The sequence below is a fragment of the Lagopus muta genome, chromosome 14, assembly GCF_023343835.1.
Source record: "Lagopus muta isolate bLagMut1 chromosome 14, bLagMut1 primary, whole genome shotgun sequence".
NCBI classification, from domain to species: domain Eukaryota; kingdom Metazoa; phylum Chordata; class Aves; order Galliformes; family Phasianidae; genus Lagopus; species Lagopus muta.
Window position 1 is genome coordinate 11,080,185 of NC_064446.1, and position 19,383 is coordinate 11,099,567.

The 19,383-nt window shown below is 48.5% G+C and overlaps 1 protein-coding gene across 8 annotated transcripts in view; it reads right to left on the reverse strand.

Moving 5' to 3' along the window:
* CYFIP2 (cytoplasmic FMR1 interacting protein 2) overlaps positions 1-18,881 on the reverse strand; it is a 49,452-nt gene extending 30,571 nt beyond the window's left edge. The window contains exons 1-11 of one of the 8 annotated variants that reach the window (XM_048960326.1): positions 18,776-18,881; positions 13,090-13,230; positions 10,774-10,863; positions 10,619-10,696; positions 8,781-8,882; positions 7,975-8,156; positions 7,563-7,659; positions 6,760-6,888; positions 5,991-6,095; positions 3,351-3,442; positions 550-667 (exon numbers count right to left, since the gene is read on the reverse strand). In XM_048960326.1, the coding sequence (XP_048816283.1) occupies positions 550-667; positions 3,351-3,442; positions 5,991-6,095; positions 6,760-6,888; positions 7,563-7,659; positions 7,975-8,156; positions 8,781-8,882; positions 10,619-10,696; positions 10,774-10,863; positions 13,090-13,206 (1,110 nt within the window). In that variant the 5' untranslated portion in view covers positions 13,207-13,230; positions 18,776-18,881. The other 7 variants (XM_048960330.1, XM_048960331.1, XM_048960324.1 and 4 more) reach the window with 7 other exon arrangements.
* Between the last annotated feature and the right edge of the window lie 502 nt (positions 18,882-19,383).

Sequence of the window (19,383 nt, forward strand, 5' to 3'; positions counted from 1 at the left end):
ACTCCTCTAGCCTTTACTGACATAAAGTTCAAATAAGCATATACAAATGCCAAAACAAAAGGGCTGAGAATTCTAACAATTCACTGAACTAACAGTGATCAATGAGGATCATGCAATTGCAGAAAACAGTCAGAATTGCATCAGAAAAGGCTCTGACATTCAGTAATGAACAGAGAACAGTGAATTTCCCTCAGAGCTCTAATGGCTCTGTGCAACAAAAAAGACCCATCTGCAAGACATGGGTGTTCTGCCACCCACAGCTGATGATAAACAATTAGTTGCAAAAATATTTCTACTCCTTATTTCAACTAAGCTCTGGCCAAAAAGTGATAGCTTTCGGAGTAGGTCTCCCAGTGCACAATTTTGCACCCACAGGGACCTTTCATAACTCATTTTCTTTTATTGCTGGATTGAGCAGCAGCTTGTTCCATTTGTGTCCTTTCACCCATCTCACTCTATGTCTTGGCAGACCATACTAATGCCACATTTGTCTTCTCCCAGCCTTGTCTGTCTAATGAACTCAATTAAAGCGACTGCCCCTGAGCTTACCTCACTGTTGCTGTAGCGAGCGAGCTCAGAAATGAAGCGAATGTGGTCATCTCGGATCTGGACCATCTGCTCACAGATGTTGTACTGCGGACTTATGCTGCTCTGAGTGCACGTCCACCTGAGCAAAAAAGCAACGGCTTCAAGAAGAGGACACGCGGCTCAGCTCAGACACCCCAGGAACAAAGCTTGTACTCAGCTGCTCTCTTCATCTCAGTGTGCCCAAGACATGCCACCTTCAGTGCAAATGTCAGCTTGTGTCTTCCCTCTCACATTTAGGGCATATGATGAATTTCAGAGGTGGTCTCAGAGGTATGACAGGATGCTTGCTCCGCATTTCTACCAGAACATCTCTGCTCCATCCACTCTGGAGGCTGCACTCCATTATGAGTTACTTAACTCTTATATGCAGAGGAGACTACTTCCCTGGCTGCTGTCAGGCAAGCTCTCAGGGAAGAACAAATTGCAGAGCTCCATCATCATTTGCATCCTTTCTGCTAAGTATAAGGATAATCATTCTTTTAGAGGACATCTTTCTGAGTCTGAAGCTGGGTCATGCCTCTGCTGCAAGGAAATACCCTGCAAGGAGCCAGCAGCAAAATATCCCTTCTGCTCTACTTGGTTCTGGGTTATATTGACAGCTCACTGAAAAACCCTGAGTGTTTACAATGAGCAGGATATGATCAAATGAACTAGATTTCATCTGCACTGAGCCACATGTACCGTGTAACAGTGCAATGTGCTCTTAAAAGGAAGACAGTTCTCCCCTTCCAGTGGCACAGTCATATGAAGAAGTGGTCACAATAAGCCTGAATCAAGTCTAATTTAACATCTAATTTTTCCCAGATCCTTATTGCCTACAGACATAGAAACAGAATGGCTCCATTAGACTGATTTGAGCAAACAAACATGTTTCCATCATTACAATGGTTTTAGATAGTTTTTTTTTCCCCACTAAATAACTGGCCATCTTAAGATAGTCTTCTTCTCCAGTATAGACTGGCTATACAAAAGGGAAGTGAGCACCCTGCTTCTGACATGGACATAGACACAAAAACCTATTCCCACCGTTAACTGTAGGCACCTGTTGCCAATCTTTGTGGTGCTGGAAGGTGTTGGAAGTGCTGGACCATGTCACCCCTCGTTAATCCAGCCTCCCACATTCCCATCACTCCACTCTTACCCGTTTCAATGTCCTGTGTTCCCCACTGGACAATTGGCAGGCTAGCAGGAATTGCCAGGGCTGCCCCAGCCCTTCCTGCTACATACAATTTAGTCCACAGTGCAGTAACAAAAGGCCATGCAGGAAAAACACCAATTAAATCTATTTTCATGGAGACACGGAGGGAAAGAAAGTGACAAAAACAATATTAGTAAGAAATGGGGAATATATGGAACCAACTTGGCAGTTAATGCTGGAAGCCCCATGCAATTTGCTGAGAAAGCAAGTGAGTGAAGAAACATCAGTTAGTAAGGTGCAGCACAGAGACCTGGTAGACAGATTTTGAGACAGACATTAAATTGTGCACAGGTAAACAGCCCATGAGCTACGTCGGTTTTGAGATGAGAAAATGAAATGCTGCTGACACATTTTGTTGAAATGTGCTCTCTGAACGGTTTGGGATAAAAAGGTGTATATTTTTAGATAATCTTCCTTTTCAAATTTAAATTTTTGAAAATATTTTTTAAATTCACATTTTATAGAATTTTTATTTATTTATTTATTTTGATTGCCGTTTTGCTTGGGAAATTCTTCCATGTTACTCTCATTTTTCTCATGCACCTTTCAACCAGCCTTCAGGGGGGCAGGGAGGGTGCTCCTGGGGCAGCTAGGCAGTGAGCAGAAAGCAGGACCCTCCATAGGGAAGGGGAAAGCAAACAGGCAGCCTATAGTCTAGATCCTGTCCCGACAGCTGTTCAGCTAGACTGCTGCTCAGTGACAGTGGAGAAATCTGACTTCTGCATGACCTGGTCCCATGGGTAAATGGTCACTCAGTGGTAAAAGCCAGTCTGCAATCAGTGATTACAGCAAACACAGCTCAGACGGGCTTTGCTTACGTGCAGTGGTAAATGCTATTCCTAGGATGTCCAAACCCATCAGTGATTCTCCTAATAATAATTGAGCACCGTGCAAAGCTACAGAGACAACTGGGGCTTGGACACAAGTGGTGGAATCTGAAGCAACACCTGCAAATCCTCCTGATGGCCCTGAACCTGTGCTGTGATGCTGTGCTGCAGATCCCACGCCACAGTGACTGAGTACTCCTGGAAAGACTCAATTTCTGTCTTTTTTTTCCAGCAATATTCATTCATTTGTAATGCATCTGACCCACTCTTTTCACTTCATTCCTGCTGCCTTTCTGCAGTGCCTGAGCTAGAAGGCACAGTGCCTGGCTACTGCACAGATAGACCCAGCTGTGTTCATGCTCTGAAGGATTTTGTCCTTGGGATGGAAAACGTGGATTAAAATCTCTCCAGAGCAGGGACACGCTGCTCGCACTCACACAGCTCCGGGCGCACACGTCCCAAGCACTCAGCGGCCACCCCAGAACTGCGCACCATGCCTGCTCACCCGCCTGCACACACGGGAATGGCTCCATGGAGCTGGCGAGGAGATGTCTTCCCATGCAGGGACACACAGGTACACACGTGCACACAGAGTCAGGCACGCTGGGTGTGCAGCCCCCGGGGACACACACACAGGTACCTGTGCACAGACCTCACGCACGCCGAGGAGGGAGATGCAGCTCCCACAGCTTTCAGGACACACACAGAAGCCAAGAGACATTATGGCAGGCACTCACTTGGATTTGTTCTCCTCATAGTGAGCACTGGTCTTAATGTATCTGGCCAGTTCTATCTGCATATCGCCGAATAAAGGAACCACCTGCAGCTGCTGGAAAAGAAAACAAAAGATGGTTGAAACGCAGCAGAGAGTCCCTAAGGTGATGCAAGGGATGAGGAAGTGGCATTCTGCAGCTTTGAAGCTCCAGGCTGTTCAAACCTGGATGTGGGATCTTTTCACACTTAGGAACTGACTGAAAACTATCACAGAGGGTTTGGGCCACTGTGAGTGCTTTGGAGCCATGGGCTTGCCAGTACTGGCTTGGTTATTGCCAGAATGCTGTAACCAGCATCAGCTGTGAGAGAAAAGGGTCATTTTACACCACAAGGAGAGAAGCATATTCCTCACTGGGGCTTACTTCCTCCCACCATAAACCTCAGGGAGAACAGAGGGATAAAAGCTGGCACATTGGTATCTTGGCAGCACGGCAGGGAGGGGAGGTGTAGGCTGCTCTGCGCTGCTGGAGATGTGGCCTCTTTCTCCAGGGAACTCAGATTTTACTTTGGCACTGTGGTTGCTAGTGATGTGTCTTGCAGATTCTCCACAAAAAGAAAAACACAGTCATTGTCTGCTTGCATTTCAACACGGCTCTACTCCCCCTGTACATTTCAGGAGGATTTTGATGGGAAATAAATTCTAAGTGCACTGAACATGTCTGAAGCTCACAGAGGCCTCCCCTAGGCTAAGCTTTCAGATGCAAGCAAAATTCAATCGAGAGCTTCCTACAGCTCTTCAATAAAAAGTGAAGCTTCAACTTCACCTAGAAGTCTAGCCCCAAAAATCAAAGAATGAGGTGGCAAATTCACTGTCTTATTATCACACGCTACTTTTCTGAGGCTAGCTTGTGTGGAGGATGTGCAATGCTGTCATCAGGAATTCCCAGTGGCACTTTCCTAAGCAGTTTAAATGAAAGGGTTGTTCTTTTTCGCTACTCAAATTCCTGGTCAATCCACTAAAAATTTAATCAGAAGGCAGTAAGCAGATGTAGTAAGAGGAGCAGTTGGCTTTTCTTATTGAGATCTGATAGTCTGGAGTGGTACTTAACTCATTGGGTGAGACCACAGCAGATGTTGGAGAGGAGCTCACAGAAAAAAGCTGGAAAGCAAAAAGTTATTCCATGCAGTGGAAGATACTGTACTAGTCCATTTCTCTAATGGACCACAACCTTTTTCAATGAACCACGGATGTGCTCAAGTGCAGCAAGATGACCAAACAATACAGATTATGCTAAAGACTTGGTTTAAACTGAGGCAAAGATTCAGTCAAACTAGCAAAAGTGAACTCAGAAAAAAAACTCAGAAAACTCCAAGAGATGTCATGATAAATCTCTTTTGCAAAGCTGCAGTCCTCAGCCATCTCCCTGGTGACTGGGAAGTATTCAGCCACCCCATTATCTCCCCCGTCTGTGAGGTTGTGGTTTCTGTAGTTCCCTATGGGCGGTGTTTGAGTCTTGCTGTTTCTGGGAGATGACGCAAATATGGGTAAACAGCTCCTCACTCACTTGAGGTGAGGATGCAGCAGCAGGTACATCAGCCTTCCATGAAACCAGCCATCCAGGCTCACCAACACACCTGTCCCTTGCCAGACCCCAACATGAGCTGACCTGCCCCAAACCTGGAAAGTCTCCAAGACTCAACCTGTGCACAGAACCAAAGGGCAGGAGAAGTCATCTCACCCTGCCAGTGTCCAGGAGATGCCTGTAGTGTGCTGAGCTCAAGCAAACCGTGTAATCAGGCAAAGACAATGCAAAGTCAGCCCTATTCTCCACATGTCAATGACAGCTTGCATACACACATTTGGGGAGGAAGCAGACAGGGTTACCCCAAATGTTTCTTGTGCTGAGCAGCCTGTGGCAATGCTTTCCTCCATATGGTCTGGGGGACAGCCCAGGGCTGAATCCAGCTGCACGTGGAGAAGGGGCAGAAGGAGGCTGCACAGCTGCTTCCCATCAAGCCATTCAGAGCGCCCAGCTCTTGCAGACCTTTCCCCAAAAACTTGATCCCAGATAAAACAAAAAGGACTCATCAAACCACCAAATCTCAGCCCCCTGAGGAGCTCTCTGAACACCTGCAAACTCCAACCAATACAAGCTCCCCAAGTAGCTTTTTGTCTTTTACAAGGAACAGCTTATATACCAGGTGAGACTGCCAATGGTATGTTGGCTGGCCAGCTATGTCCCTTGTCCCTCAACATGCCAGCTCAGCAGTGAGGTGAGGGACAGGGCAAACCCACCAAAAAATCATGGTGCTCTTCAGGAGACTGCAGCCCAGCCTGAAAACTGTGCCAAGCTAGATGTGGATATTGTCCTGGCATACTTTTCCCTTGTCCACAAAACAGACCTTCCTTGTGCCATTCCCATCCTTCAGCCCTTGACAGAAGGGCCATCATCTCCCATTTCTCTCATGCTGTGCCTCTGTGCCTATTCACATTCATGACAATCCCACTCCTCATCCTTCTGTCTCAATAATTCCTTTATCCTTTAGGGTTTGTGTTTTTTTTGTAACTATAAATTACTCCTGTGTTTTTTTGTTGGTAGCATCTGCAATGATATAGATTGGTAGTTCATTGGTCTCCAGTCTCACCCAGACGGGTCACTGACCTTGAAGAATTTGTCTATTTTGCTAAGGTTGATTCTCTTCTTGGCATCCAGTTTGTAGATGTTGCTGACATTCCCATCCATAAGATACAGACCAAACCCCATCACCTGAAGAAGACAGAAAGGCAAAGTCTCATTAACTTAATAAGTCAAAGGCAATTCTTGTTTGCTTAGCAAACCCTCTTCAGGATCCTGTGCCACCTGGAACTCACGGAGAAAACAGTATAAAATGTGCACGTTTGCAAGGAATGTGTGTGGTAGGTAGAGTACACATTATGGAATGCTTCTGTTTTCTGTGCAAAAATGCATGGTTCTCAATTGTTCCTCCTCTCTCACAAATAAAGACAATCCCAAATTCTTCTCCACTCATATTTTAGGCAAGCATTTGCTCCCAGAAAATTGAAAACATCTAAAATATTCTCCTGAATTGATTTTTTCTCCTTAATTCAGTGCAAATCATTATAGATATTAAACCTACCCACATTATCCTTCAAAGAATCTAAGCTGACTCATACCGTAGTAATGATGTTCTTAGGGTAATAGTGACTGTAATCATTGTAATAACTGACTTACAATAAGGACAAACATACTAACTAAGCAAGCTGTGTGCCCATAAAATATTGGCTCTTCAGAAAAGGGATGCATGTAAACCCAAAGGAGAAAAGAATAAAGAAAATGAAGAGAAGCATTGTCTTGGAAGGGAATTTCACTTTACTAAATAGAAAGTGGAACTACCGAAACGACCAGCTCTATAAGTACAGCCAAACCTCACCTTTAAAAGCATATGCTTCTCACTGGGTGTGAGATACATCTTGTTTTCATAGTAATCCACACAGATGTTGACAATATCAGCCAGCAATTCCTCATAGCCAGGGATAACCTCTAGTTGTTGGTGCAGACACTGAAACAGCAACAAGGGGACACTTTATCCACATGGACAGAGGAAGAGCGGGAACGTTTCCAGAGGTGGAAGCATACTTGAAAGATTAAGAAGATAATGAGGTTTCCTAAAACCCTGTCTGCACTTTTCTTGAGTTACAGATAGAAGATTGACCTCATGGTACCACCTATAAAGAAACACCTTCTGTAGGAGAGCTCTCCTTTTCAGATTGATGACAGCAGCCAAGCATCAGACAGCGAGATGAAAAAAAGAGTTTGCACAGGAGCATGCCTTCTGACTGTCTCCTGTCTCTGTGCAATATTTTATCTAATTAGCAGAATCTATAGATCCTGTGGAGTGCGGAGATCCCTTGTGTCTGATCTGCAGTCCCTACGCAGCTGCAGAGACAGACTGGATGGATTTCTGGAGAAAAATAGGGGCAAGGTTTATGGTAGAAAGCCTCCTGAGAGCTCTTCTTGCATCTTTTAGAGCTTTATCCTTGTCTTGACATGAAGAGAACTCCTAAGCTACCCAGGATAACCCAATGGAGAGAATTATTACTAGACTTATGCAGCCTGACCCAGACACCAACAATCATCAGAAATGACCCAACAAAAAAGGCAGATATTGTTGCAGTCCAGCCTGAAGCACCTGAAGCATGGAAAGATCAACTGGATCAGAGGAACGGGACTTGCCTGTGTGATGCGGTTGTGATTTGCCAGGAACATAGAAAGGTTCTGGGACTCCTGGATGGACTGGGGGTCTGCCATCTTCCGCAGAAACTGGGCAGCTCTGAATGAGAGAAATTCACCATCACCATGACCTGTTGCCCAGCGCCAGGCTTTCACCACCCATCCTCCTCACTTCACTTGCAGCTGCAGAGCAGCAACATCAGAGCTCGCCTTGAGCAGAGCTTTTCCCTTTCCTCATTTTACCAACAGGGAACTGAAACAGACAGGAGCTCGGTCTTTTTCTCACAAAGAGACCACAACAGCACAGATAACCGCCCTCCAACCCCCCTGTATCTGTCTGATCCCACTGTGGGAAATGTCCACTGCCAGACCAGGCACAGGCTCAGCCCTGCTCTTCCTGCTTCTTGCTCCTCACCTTTTGTAGGCTGAGTGGTCATTTTTGACACTGCACTTCATGTTCTTCAGCTCATCTAGGACAGCAAACATGTTGATGAACTTGCCCAAGGTGAGGAGGTAGGCCTCGGAGACAAAGTCCTTCCTCCGCTCCGCGTGGCACAGGCGCTTCACCTCACTGCAGAACCGCTCAATAGCCTTGCGCTGGAAGGCGGTGGGACAGGGTCAGCACATGCAAACCACCACCCCTACAGCCACCATCCCCTTCCTTCTCCTGGTGGGATGGCAGCTCCAGGGTCTTGCTCTGTTGTCACCATGAAATGATGCAGCATTACAGACCCCTATAATAAATGTCCCCCATGCTGGAGGGAGGAGGAAGGAGGAGCCTTCAATCCTCTGCCCAGCCTGCCCAGAGAGAAGCGTGATCTGTCAAATCATGCTTTGGCTCTTTAGGTGGAGCATTAAGATATCATGAGACATAAAACCCAAAGACAGTAGTGAAACCCAGTTGCAGCCAGGTGTAAACACAAGCAATGACATGGGGAGCTCCCTTCAGCCCACAGCAGCTCTGTTTGCTTTGTGGTCACTGCTCTGCTGGGATTTGAGTGCGTTATTTTCTCATGCATCTCAAATGTAGCAACTGTTAGCTTTGGTGTTTGACACCAAAGTACAGGGCCAGGTACAATGGCCAGAATGAATGCACCAGCTGCACCCTCAGCTCTTTTTGGCTTTGCTTCAGATGGAGGAACAGCAGAGTGATCTATGCTGGCCCTACTAAAGAACCCCAAACCAAAGACATTATTTTTGTCAACTTCTTTGACTGCTTACCTGAAAGTACATGAACTTCATAAGCTTGGTGACTTCTGGCTCCAGAACTTCTACTGTCTTCTCATAAATCTCCACTCGGTTTGGCTGTTCATTACATTTCACCTGCAAAGACAAATGATGATTGTCAGCATTAATACTTCTGACACAGCTGTGGTCTTGCAACAGCCACTGCCTTTCTGCTTGTTTCACACTGAGCACTGTCCCCATTTGAGGACAATGGAGTGACCAAAGAAGGAGATTTTTTTCAAGGCAAAAGGTGATGTCAGAAGGGGCTATTTCTCCAATATGAAATTTTCTCCATGTGTTATAAAAAGGCACAATTCAGACTCTGAGAAACAAAATTTTCTAATGCACTTCTTGGGAGAATATATAAAATACAGAGTCTGGATTACCCACACGATGTGGGAATGTTTCATCATGGATTTATTGAAGATTTTGTGTTGCAAAGTCCCTTGTACACACAAGGCACCATGCCGTGGCTCTGCTCTAGTTCTGCTGGGATAATTTTTGTTCTGTTGAAAAACCATTAAAAATCCCTGGGCTTGGATGTGGCTAGCAGCAATGAAGTGAGTTCACCTATATCAGTCCTAGGAAGCCACATTTAAGGAAAGATGTATCCAGTTGTCACCCACCTCATTTCTAAATGATGACGTGGAGTTATCACCAAACTTTCAGGAAAATCCCTGGCTGCCCTACAAAATGCATTTCACTGCTGTTATTCTTTGTCAGGGAATGGATTCCAAAGGCCTTCCTAGGGTGTATTTTGTTTATAGTTGTTGCTGACACAAAGTTGTGATGGAGCTCACAGCTCTGGTACAAATTTAGCAGCCCAGCAGTTGATCTACAGTGTGTGAGGGGGACAAATCAGCAAGCTTTACATGTGGGCAGCTGCCAGAGTCACTACAAAACAGCCCTCAGCCTCTGTTCAGCAAAGGACTGGGGAAAGCAGCCATCCCACAGGTTTCATGCCCTGTCAAGTGGTATGAAAATCACAGGAGCAGTAGGGATGGGAGGACACTAAACTCCAAAACAGAAGATGATCCACAGTACTCAAACCCTGCCCAAGTTCACAACTCGTATCTTGTCTTGCCAACAACTCAGCCATGGCCTGCCTTCTGCTAGCATGACCAGCAAAGGCAAGAGCAGCACAGCAGCAAATATAAATGGGAGATAAACAAAAATCTAATCAGCATCAGCAGTCTCCCCATGGCTGGGTCTCATCAGACCATCAGCAGAATATAACCCGCGGGAACTGAGATTTGACCTTTCCTGGGGAATTGCTAACATAGGCAATGCCAGCCATGCAGAAATATTTTTTCCAAGCTCCATGGAAGCCCTGCAAACCCTTTTATCAGTAGGGTTAATGCAAGTGTGCTACATCTGCCTGCAGTGTTGTCAGCCTGCATTTCTGAAGTGATGAAGTGAGCTCTCACGTGGCAGAAGACAAGCTTTGTGTTGGAATCTGAATCACAGCTCAGTGGGCCATGTGGGCAATCTTACTCATGCTTGTAGGTGTTTGAAGGATGGAACCAACAAAATTCAGGTTGGAGAAGGACTGAAAAACATTTGAAACAGAACTTGCAGTAGAAGGGGAGAATGATTAAGCCTGGGACGTTCAGGTACATCAACAGCAAAATAGGATATTTGATTGTGTCCTGACAAGGAAGCAGATATTCACTCCAAAAATGCTTCTGATATAGCAAAGAGCTTCTTCACGCACCCTCACACAACATCAATCGTCTACGGTTTCTGTTTTCAACTATTCTACCCCCTTCAGTCTTTGCTTTTTTTTGGCCTCCACCCCAAACTGACCACATTGAAGATAAAACCACACGTACCTGGGGAATGGCTCTTGAGCAGCTCCTCCACGTGTACAGCATCACGGCATACTCATGGCCTTCTTCCAGCATTTCATTCTGAAACACAGAGAGGTGTTGCTGGGGCAAGGCACGCGCTGTGGTGTGGCATTGCTGAGCAGTGCCTGGGAACTCACCATGCTGGAGTGCACTGTTGCCTGCTCGATGTACCTGGCGATTCCAGTCACAAAGGCATTTCTGTCTTCAAAGTTTGTGTCAAAATTAGCCTATGGGTGAAATGGAGATGAGGATTAAAATATGCACAAGCTAGATGTTTGCTCACCTGATGCCATGCACTGTCAAGTTGTTTTAGAAGTATAGGCAAGAAAACTCCCAGCAGGCACAGGAAGAAGCAGGAGGGCTCTTGGGACATAGGGGTCAACCCATAATGAATTGGAGGTGCTGGAAATCACTGCATCTCTAGGGATAAACTATACACATATATAGACATATACAGTTTGCAGTATATCTGAATCCCACATGTTCATTAGAGGAAACCCTGCAGATGATGGATGTGAAGATGTGGCCATTGAGACTGACAAAGCCTTCTAAAATCAAGCCAATCCAGTGGTGATCAGTTACACACAACTGCAGCCACACCAGTGAGCAAACCTGTAGCAAGTATACGAAAGACTTCAGTTTTCTAACTCAGAGAAAGTTGCAACCTCATTAATTTCCATTTGTGTCCTGGATGCTAGGGGAAGACCACATCCTGTCAGCAGGAATTGCAAAGGATAAACATAGAAATAGCAGGGAAAGAGATGTCTGGGAAACATAGATGTGAAAGTCAGCACTCAGCGCTTAGTGCTAGTGCTGCTCTCGCAAGCTGATGCTTTGGGAGAAACAGTTGTGAAACCTGAGCTACTGCTTTGCATGTAGACGTGGCAGTAAGAAAGTGCAAAGCAAGGCAGGAGGTGAAAGCATAGCTCCTCTGCCTCATTCACATGCTTTGGGCTTGGGCAATTTCCTCTGCGAAGGCACACTGATGCTATCTCCTGCAAGGCAGAGCACACATAGGTCCCAAGTGCACTGAGCGATGTCATCAGCAGTGCACTGACTGTGTTCACCTCAATAACTGACTTCCTGAGCAGCTGAGCTGGGAGCACATAGCTGTGGCCTTAGAGCTGCTTTTCTTCATGCCTCTATGACCCTAATGTGATTAACGTAACAGCAAACCTCAGGCTGCAAGTGCATTTTTGAGTAGCAGGGAGAGTGCTAACCCCAAAGCAGGTATGATGAGGAACCAGGCTTGGCCAATTCTGTGAATACCTCCAGATCCAGTTTTGTCATGGTTTCAATGAGGTTTACACGCCCAGCGGAGGGCACACGCTTATGGCCATGAAGCACAAGTGAAGCTGTGCCATTGGTCAGGACCCTGAGCCTCCCATGAGCCACAGGCCAGCAAAGACTAAAAATTAATTTGTGAAGATAGATGTTAAAATGTTACTAAGATTTTCCAGAGAGAGCTGAAACTTGAACAGCCCAGAAATGCCTTTGGGTCTGATAACCCCAAGGGATACCAATGCTAGTGAACAAGCCCGCAGTCTGACCTGCTGAAAGAGATACTGTAACTCCAGCACCCTGCACACGCAGCACAGCAATCACCGTAAGGTTGCATTTATGCATGACCACAGTAAGGCGTGCAGACAGGAGAGGCAGGATGGAGAAAGTAACCCAGTGTTATATTTAATCCTGGGAGTGTGCTATAGGACAGGGTGTGGTGGGCAAGCAGTCGTGGCATCCCGCTGTGGGTCCAAAAGCAGTGCTTTGAGCCTTCTCTTGGGCCCATGCCAGACTTGGGCAGGACAGCTGCAGATGAATCCGTGGTCACTTGAGGCAGAGCAGTGGTTATCACAGAATTGTAGACTCGTTTGATGTGGAAGGGACCCTTAAAGGCCACCTGGTCCAACTCCTCTGCAATGAACAGGGACACCCGCAGCTCCATCAGGTGCTCAGAGTCCCTACACCCTGACCGTGGGTATCTCCAGGGAGGGGGAACCCCCATCTCTCTGGTCAACTTGTGCCAGTGCCTCACCACCCTGCTGCCTGCCCTCCCTGCAGCTCCAGCTGCATGCACAGCATGGGACAGACAAATTCAGGCTGAACTCTGATTTTGACCTACTTAGACACATGCACTTAGCATTTAAAGGAAGCGCAGAAATACACACATAATAAAACACTGCTGAGAACCTCCTGTTGTTATCACGAATCTCAATCTCTGGCTTCTTATCCATTCGCACACTCTGGTCCTCATTTTTAACTTCCCTATGACTTGCCCAGTGTTAAAGAACCCTTTTCCCAATCTCTGACAGCAAAGCTGTGGCTCGATCTGTTCTGAACATTTCCTCTAACACTCTGACTGGAAGCACTTTCTCCTCCTTCTCCCAGTACCACGTGCCCCTGTGCTGTGCAGAACAGCCTCTGTGCCCTGTGGGTCTGGAAGCTGTGGGTACCTGGTACATAATGGAGGAAGGAGGTGGCTCGATGCATGGCTGCTGGTCCGGCAGTGGCAGCTCCTCCAGCAGGTCCACATTGGACAGGGCATCCTCCAGCGTGACGTGGGTCGTCATGGTGCCAGCTGTTCAGTTTCCACACTAGATCCAAAGAAAAAAAGAGAGTGACAAAAAGCAGCCAGAAAACTGAGTGGGAAAGCACCAAAGGACTAAACTGGAACCAGGCCTGCCTTGCAATGCAGGGGACATGATCCTAGTTTATCTTGTTTTCCTTTTCTTGTGTATTTAACCTATATCTCTGTGTCATCTCCCTTTCCACAATTCAATAACAGAGCAGGAATGCAGAATCAGAGGAACACAGCCACCCACCCAACTCCTTCTGTGCTCAGCTCTGTGCAGAACAGCTGGGTGCTGCGGTGCAGCCTGAGCAGCCTGAAGTGAAAGCATGAGATGCAAAGCGGTGCTTTCAAAAATATCTCTCGAAGCAGTGCAATGAGAAAAGCATGAGCAGAGCTGACACTCACATGGTGCCCTCCCTACATGAGGAGGCACTGGAAACTGTAAACAACAAAGCAATTTTTGCAGGTGAACTGGAAAGGATCAGGTTCTGGACGGCTTAGGCAGTGAAAAAAAAGAGGTGGTTAAAAAAAGTATTTATTTGCTTTTACAGTGCAGTGCGTCCCCTGGTCAGGCCCTGCTTGCCCTGGAGCTGCCACCAGCTGTGTTGTGAGATGGTGCCAGCTGCATACAATACAAAAAACAAAGGGAAATGTTTCTGAAAGAGCTCACTGCTGCTTACCTCTGTGCTCAGCCAAGCCAGCAGGAAACACAGGCCAAAAAAGAGTCCCTGATCTCTTTTGCTCTTCACCTTTGCAGTGAATGCCTCACCATGGACAGACCCTGCTGTCCTTCAGGCTGAGCACTTGTATAACCACAACCACAGGGCTCCCCTAGTTAATGCCTAATCCCTGTGCAATGGCTGTGCTGACCTGGAGTGTGTCTCCAAGAAAACACTCAGTTGCACTTAAACATTTGAAAGGAGAGAAATGGCTTTAAATGTTGACATGTCGCTGGATTAGCAGATCATTCCCCTTTCAAAAACTGTGTGTTTTTTTTTTCCAGTTGGACCCAATTAGTTTCAAATGTGAACTGAATTTATCACTTTAATCTGCAAGACAGTAGAGCTCTGTTAGCAAAGTTTTCATGAGGATACTCCTGGGTTTCAATAGGAACACCCTACAACCTTTGAATTAGCTCAGGCAAGTGGGCTGAGCTCTTCAATGCCTTGTTACAGAGCACATCTCCCAGTCCTTTAATCATCTCTTTGGCTTTTCTCTAAGCTTGATCCCATTTTCCAATTTTGCAGCTTTTTTGGTGAGGTGCAGACAGCATAGCAGGACACGGTGCTCCAGCACTGTCTGCACAAACACCAGTCACAAAAGCAACACAGTGTACCTTCTCATGCACCGCCACATCAGCTCCTTTGGTCACAGCAGCAGTCCTACAGGCACTCCTGCTCAGCTGATTATCTGCCTCAATTCCCTTAGGTCCATTTTTTTTGCTGTTTGTTTTTTTAATTGAGTCACTGCTTCCCAGACTATACGTTTGTTTTTCATTTCCAGCACTGGGAACATGGAAGGACAATGGCTTTGGGTTGTCCATAGATACACACACACATACACACTCAGTAAGGAATATGGCCCAAAGGGATGGATGCATGCAGACCTGAGTGGCTTCATGCTGGGTGAGGGCAGGGATAAGCTGTGCCTCTCATTGCTGCTGCCTGCAGCAGGAGCTCTGAGAGCACAGAGGGGTCTGGAAAAACCCGTGTCATCTCCACAAATGCCTCCCCAAGGCAGTGGGAAGTTTTTCGGGTTGTAGCAGGAGATCTGGTTCCCAACTCAGCATCTCAGACCCACAGTGCAGAGTACTGCACAAACGTGCAGGAAGACAACGGCCCTGCACTCAAACGCAGGAAGGGAGGAGGCAGCAGTGTGGAAATAATGAACAGAAAAGGAAGCATCGAGCAAAGCAAGCAAACAGCCATGAGCACAGCCTGCCCCGTGCTTAGCTGTGCAAGAAAGAGGATCCAGGTGACAAAACTGCACAAATGTTCTAACAGATGAATCTTCACTGTAACATCCCCGGGAACCCAATTTCAATTGTATGCTTTCTTCAGCAGAACGGCAGAGCCAAAGCAGATGAAGGGGCACGGTGTGGGTTGTGAGCGGTGCCTGCGGTGTATCGGCAGCGCTTCCTGTGCCAGCACACATCGCTGCTCGGGGTGGAGCACAGCGTGCCCCACACAGGGCTTTTTTGCTGCCCCATGCACGTGTGCAGAGGGGTGAGGCTTTCCTCCTCGCACAGGAAACATATCCTGCCTGCGTGAAGCAAAGCACCGCCACCCAGGCTGCTAGAAGCTGCCTCTCTAAAGTATTTTGTTCTGTATATCCAGCCACTGGAGCTCCGCCAGCCCATGCATTTTTGGTGGAACTGCGCCCTGCAGGAGCCAGCCCCATCCTAGGGAAACCCTGGGGCCATGAGGCTGATACTACTAATGCTAATGAGCACTCCGCTGCCCACACTCTGCCTGTCCTCTGCAGAAACTTCCTATTGCCACGGTGATGTTCAGTGCTCCCCAGCCCATGTGCCAAAGGACTGCAGCCCCAGGTCCCCCACCCCAAAGCTGAAATGAAGGTAAATCTGTTAGGAGAACAGAGGGCTGGATTTAACAGTCTGGAGGAAGGCTTTGGGAAGGAGCGACCATGGACATCCCAGATGGCTGAGTTTGTCATTGCAGCCCAGTCCTACCTTTCCTATCTGTGCAATATCATCATCTTCACAGCAAGAGGAACAAAGGAGACTTCACTATCAAGGCAGCTCGGGGGAACAAAGGAAGACTTTTGAAAGTGGGGCCATAATGAGTATGTTGCATTCATGTGCGCTTGGCTTCACAGCTGCACAGCTGAGAGCTGTGGGGAAGTGGAAGGGCTGCTTCAGGTGCTCAGCACTCCTGCTCCCACAGCAGACATTCACACTGGAGCTGCAGGAGCTGCCAAGCACAGGAGAGGCAGCAACAATTGCTCTGTAGACTGCCAGTCATTTGAGATCCAAGCCCTGCAAGCCTGGGGTGAGTTGCTGCAAAATGACTTTTACTGGAGAGGTGGTGACATGGAGGAAAAGGAGGAAAACACCTCCCAGAGGATCTGGTGCTCTGCTTCTGCTGTGTAACCTGGGAAAGCCACATTAATTTACTGTGCCTTGTGATAAAAGTTTCACCTTTTACTCAAAAAAATCATTTAACTCGTGGTCAGAAACCACCCTGGCCCAGCAAACACCCCAGCAGGCAAACATCCTGGATACATAGCACCACATTTCTGGTGCCCATGGCTTCATTGCAAGAGAAGGGTGTATACATGCTGCTGGACAGCAATGGATTTTGGTAAAGCAGAGTGATTCCACGGTGCAAAAGGATTGTTATACTGTTGCCCCAGAAGAACAGGATTAACATCCCCTATGTTGTAGGATGCATATCATCAGCAGTCTCCTCACATACTGTAAGATTTACTTGGAATTGCAACCACCACAGTCAGGAGGTTCTTTGCACGAGCAAATCAACCCAGCCAGGATGAGCAGAGCTGGGCTGCTGCCCTCCACAGCCACAGCCATTAATAACCCTGAAATTACCCATCCTGACAAAAAAAGGAAGCCAAACTGCACCCACTCCTGAAGCTGTCTGCATTTGCATTCTAAATTTGCTGCCATCCCACTAAGGCTGAGCTCCAGATATCTGAGCATCTCTGTCTGAGCAACATCGTTATTTTGGAATTTATTTCGTATAGAATAACTTCATTTATCTCTGGCCAAGGAAAAAGGCTGCTATAGGAAGCTGCATTTCCAATATAGCAGAGAAATGTAAAGCAAGTTTGTGAGCAAGATCCTTTGCTGACAGTCAAAGCACTTATTGGGAGATAATATTATACAGAACAGTGTTGTTAGTAGTTGAATAATTAGAAATGTTCCAAAAGTGATCTTCCTCTTTACTTGCAAAGACAGTAATTGTTTGTTAATAAAATTATTGTGATATCACGATATTGAGCTTTGCTCGAGACCCGAGTAAGAAAATGGAAGGCTTTTCCATATTCCTCAGGCTTCACTAATAGCAATTAGCTGTACAGAGAAAAGGAGAAAGGAATTATCCTTTGTAGGGAACTGCCCTAGAATAACACGCAGTGACAGACACCAACGCAGCAGGCAGTCTCTGCTGGCAGTGACCAACCCCTGGCAACAACTGCCACCGTGCAAAGCAAGGCTGTGGGGCAGGAGAGGTGCAGGGCAGGAGGGTTGCTGGGGTGCAGCCCATCTTAATTGCAGGAAATGGCTGTGATCTGAGGCCAAGGCCAGAACCCCCGCGGAAAGCGGCAGATGGCAAAGAGGCCAAGCTCTGCTGCTGGCAGCGTCCCTAACGGCACACAAACCGGCCCCTTCCCCAAATCAGACATCGGCAGGGTTCCAGCACGTGTCCCTTTTCCACCCCAGTCCGCCCCCAAGCTCTGCAACCCACGGAGATTTCCTGCCGCGTTCCCTGCTCAACTAGGATGCGGGTGGCACTGGCACTGTGTTTCCAACAGCATCCTCCGCCGCGAAGTTCAATAGAAAGAGATGCATCTCGCTCGCAGGCGGCCCCGCGCACGGGAAGGGCCGCTTTGCTCATCATTTTGCCATCACCCCCCACCCGGCGCTGACCCTCAGCCCGCACCCCGCGGCCGCCTGCCCACCCCCCCAACCACCATCCCTCCGGCCCCATTGCTCCCGCGGAGCATCGCCGCCCCCCGGCTGCCATTGCCGCTCGCAGCGGGGCCTGCAGCGCCCGCCGGGCCCGGGGCTCGGCTTTATGCCCCTCCCTCGGTGCGAGGATGGGGATAGAAGGAGATCTGTGCTATTTTCCTATTTTTTGCTATTTTCCTATTTTTTGCTATTTTGCGATTCTCCCCTCCCTCCCATCCCCTCCTCCTCTTCCAGCTCCTCGCAATAAACGCTGCAGGTAGCCCTGAGCATTATGGGATACATTCTGCACATCCCGGCCCCACCGGGCCGCCCGCCCTGCCCCTACCCGGAGAGGCAGCACCTGCCCGGCGGGGGCACCCCTACCCCGCTGTTCCCCCCGGAGGATTACCGGGGAGCGCAGCCCCAGGCCGCGAAGGGCTGAGGCCGCGCAGCCCCCGCGCAGCAGCGCCCAGCCCCGCGCCGCTCACCTGGCGCTGGGTTCGGGGCTCGGGGCGGCGATGCTCGGATGCTCCGCGCCGCCCGCACAAAGAGCAGGAAATGGCTGCAGCAAGTGCACTTCCGCGGCTCTCCGCCGGCCTCTCCGCGCGGCGGCGGCGGTGCTGGTGGTGGTGGCGGCGGGGGGAGAGCCCCGGCCCCCGCCGCGGGAAGGGCTGGAGCCGTGCGCTCCTCCTCCGGGGGATGCGTGGGGCCGCATCCCCGCCCCTCCGCCGGGGATGGCCCAGAGCGGGGCGCAGGAAGGCTACCGCATCCCCCCCGGGAGCCCCGGCGCTGGGGGAGTGCGGTGGGGGCCCCAGACGGGCAGAGCCCGGCCGGGATTCGTCGTTAGCGCTTCTGCGGGGCTTCGGGTTGCAGCCTCTCCGCTCCTCCTGGAGCTGTACCGCCGTTACGTTTTACCTACCGTGTTCTTGACAGCCTGCTGTGTAGCGTGCTTGTGAAACCTGAGCTGAAAGGGACCTAAAGCAGGAGGCAATCAGTGCCTTGGCTTGCAGCTCCGAGCCTTGTCTGAGTCAGCTCTGCATCCGAAAGATCTTCCTTTCGGCGTTTTGGGCATATGGCATTTCTTCACTGACAAGTTTCCTGTCCTTCTGCTCATGCTGCTTTCTAAAGCTCTTCGGATCCAGCTTTGGTCATTTCAGGCAGTGCTCCCAGCTCTTGCTGCTGCCTCTAGAAAGACACTGATGGGTACCCAAGGACCACTGACGGTCTTAAAATATAAATATATAATGTCTAGATAAATTTCCTTAGCTCCCTTGGCAGTGTGCCTTTCCTGAGCACCATTCTCTGCTCACAGTGGGCTGCCACTTGCCCCTTGGATCACAGCCCTCCTGGGGCTGAGTTTGCTCTGGACTCAGGCTCTCCATCTTGGCTGACTCTGCAGGGGAGTTTGGACACCAGGTCTACCCTATAGCTCTGCTGCTGTCAGCTGAATGGATGCAGTGGGCTGAAGGTACTGGGGTCCACAAGCTGCAGAAGGAGAAAGACAGTCTGAGGAACAGTCTTTGTGTT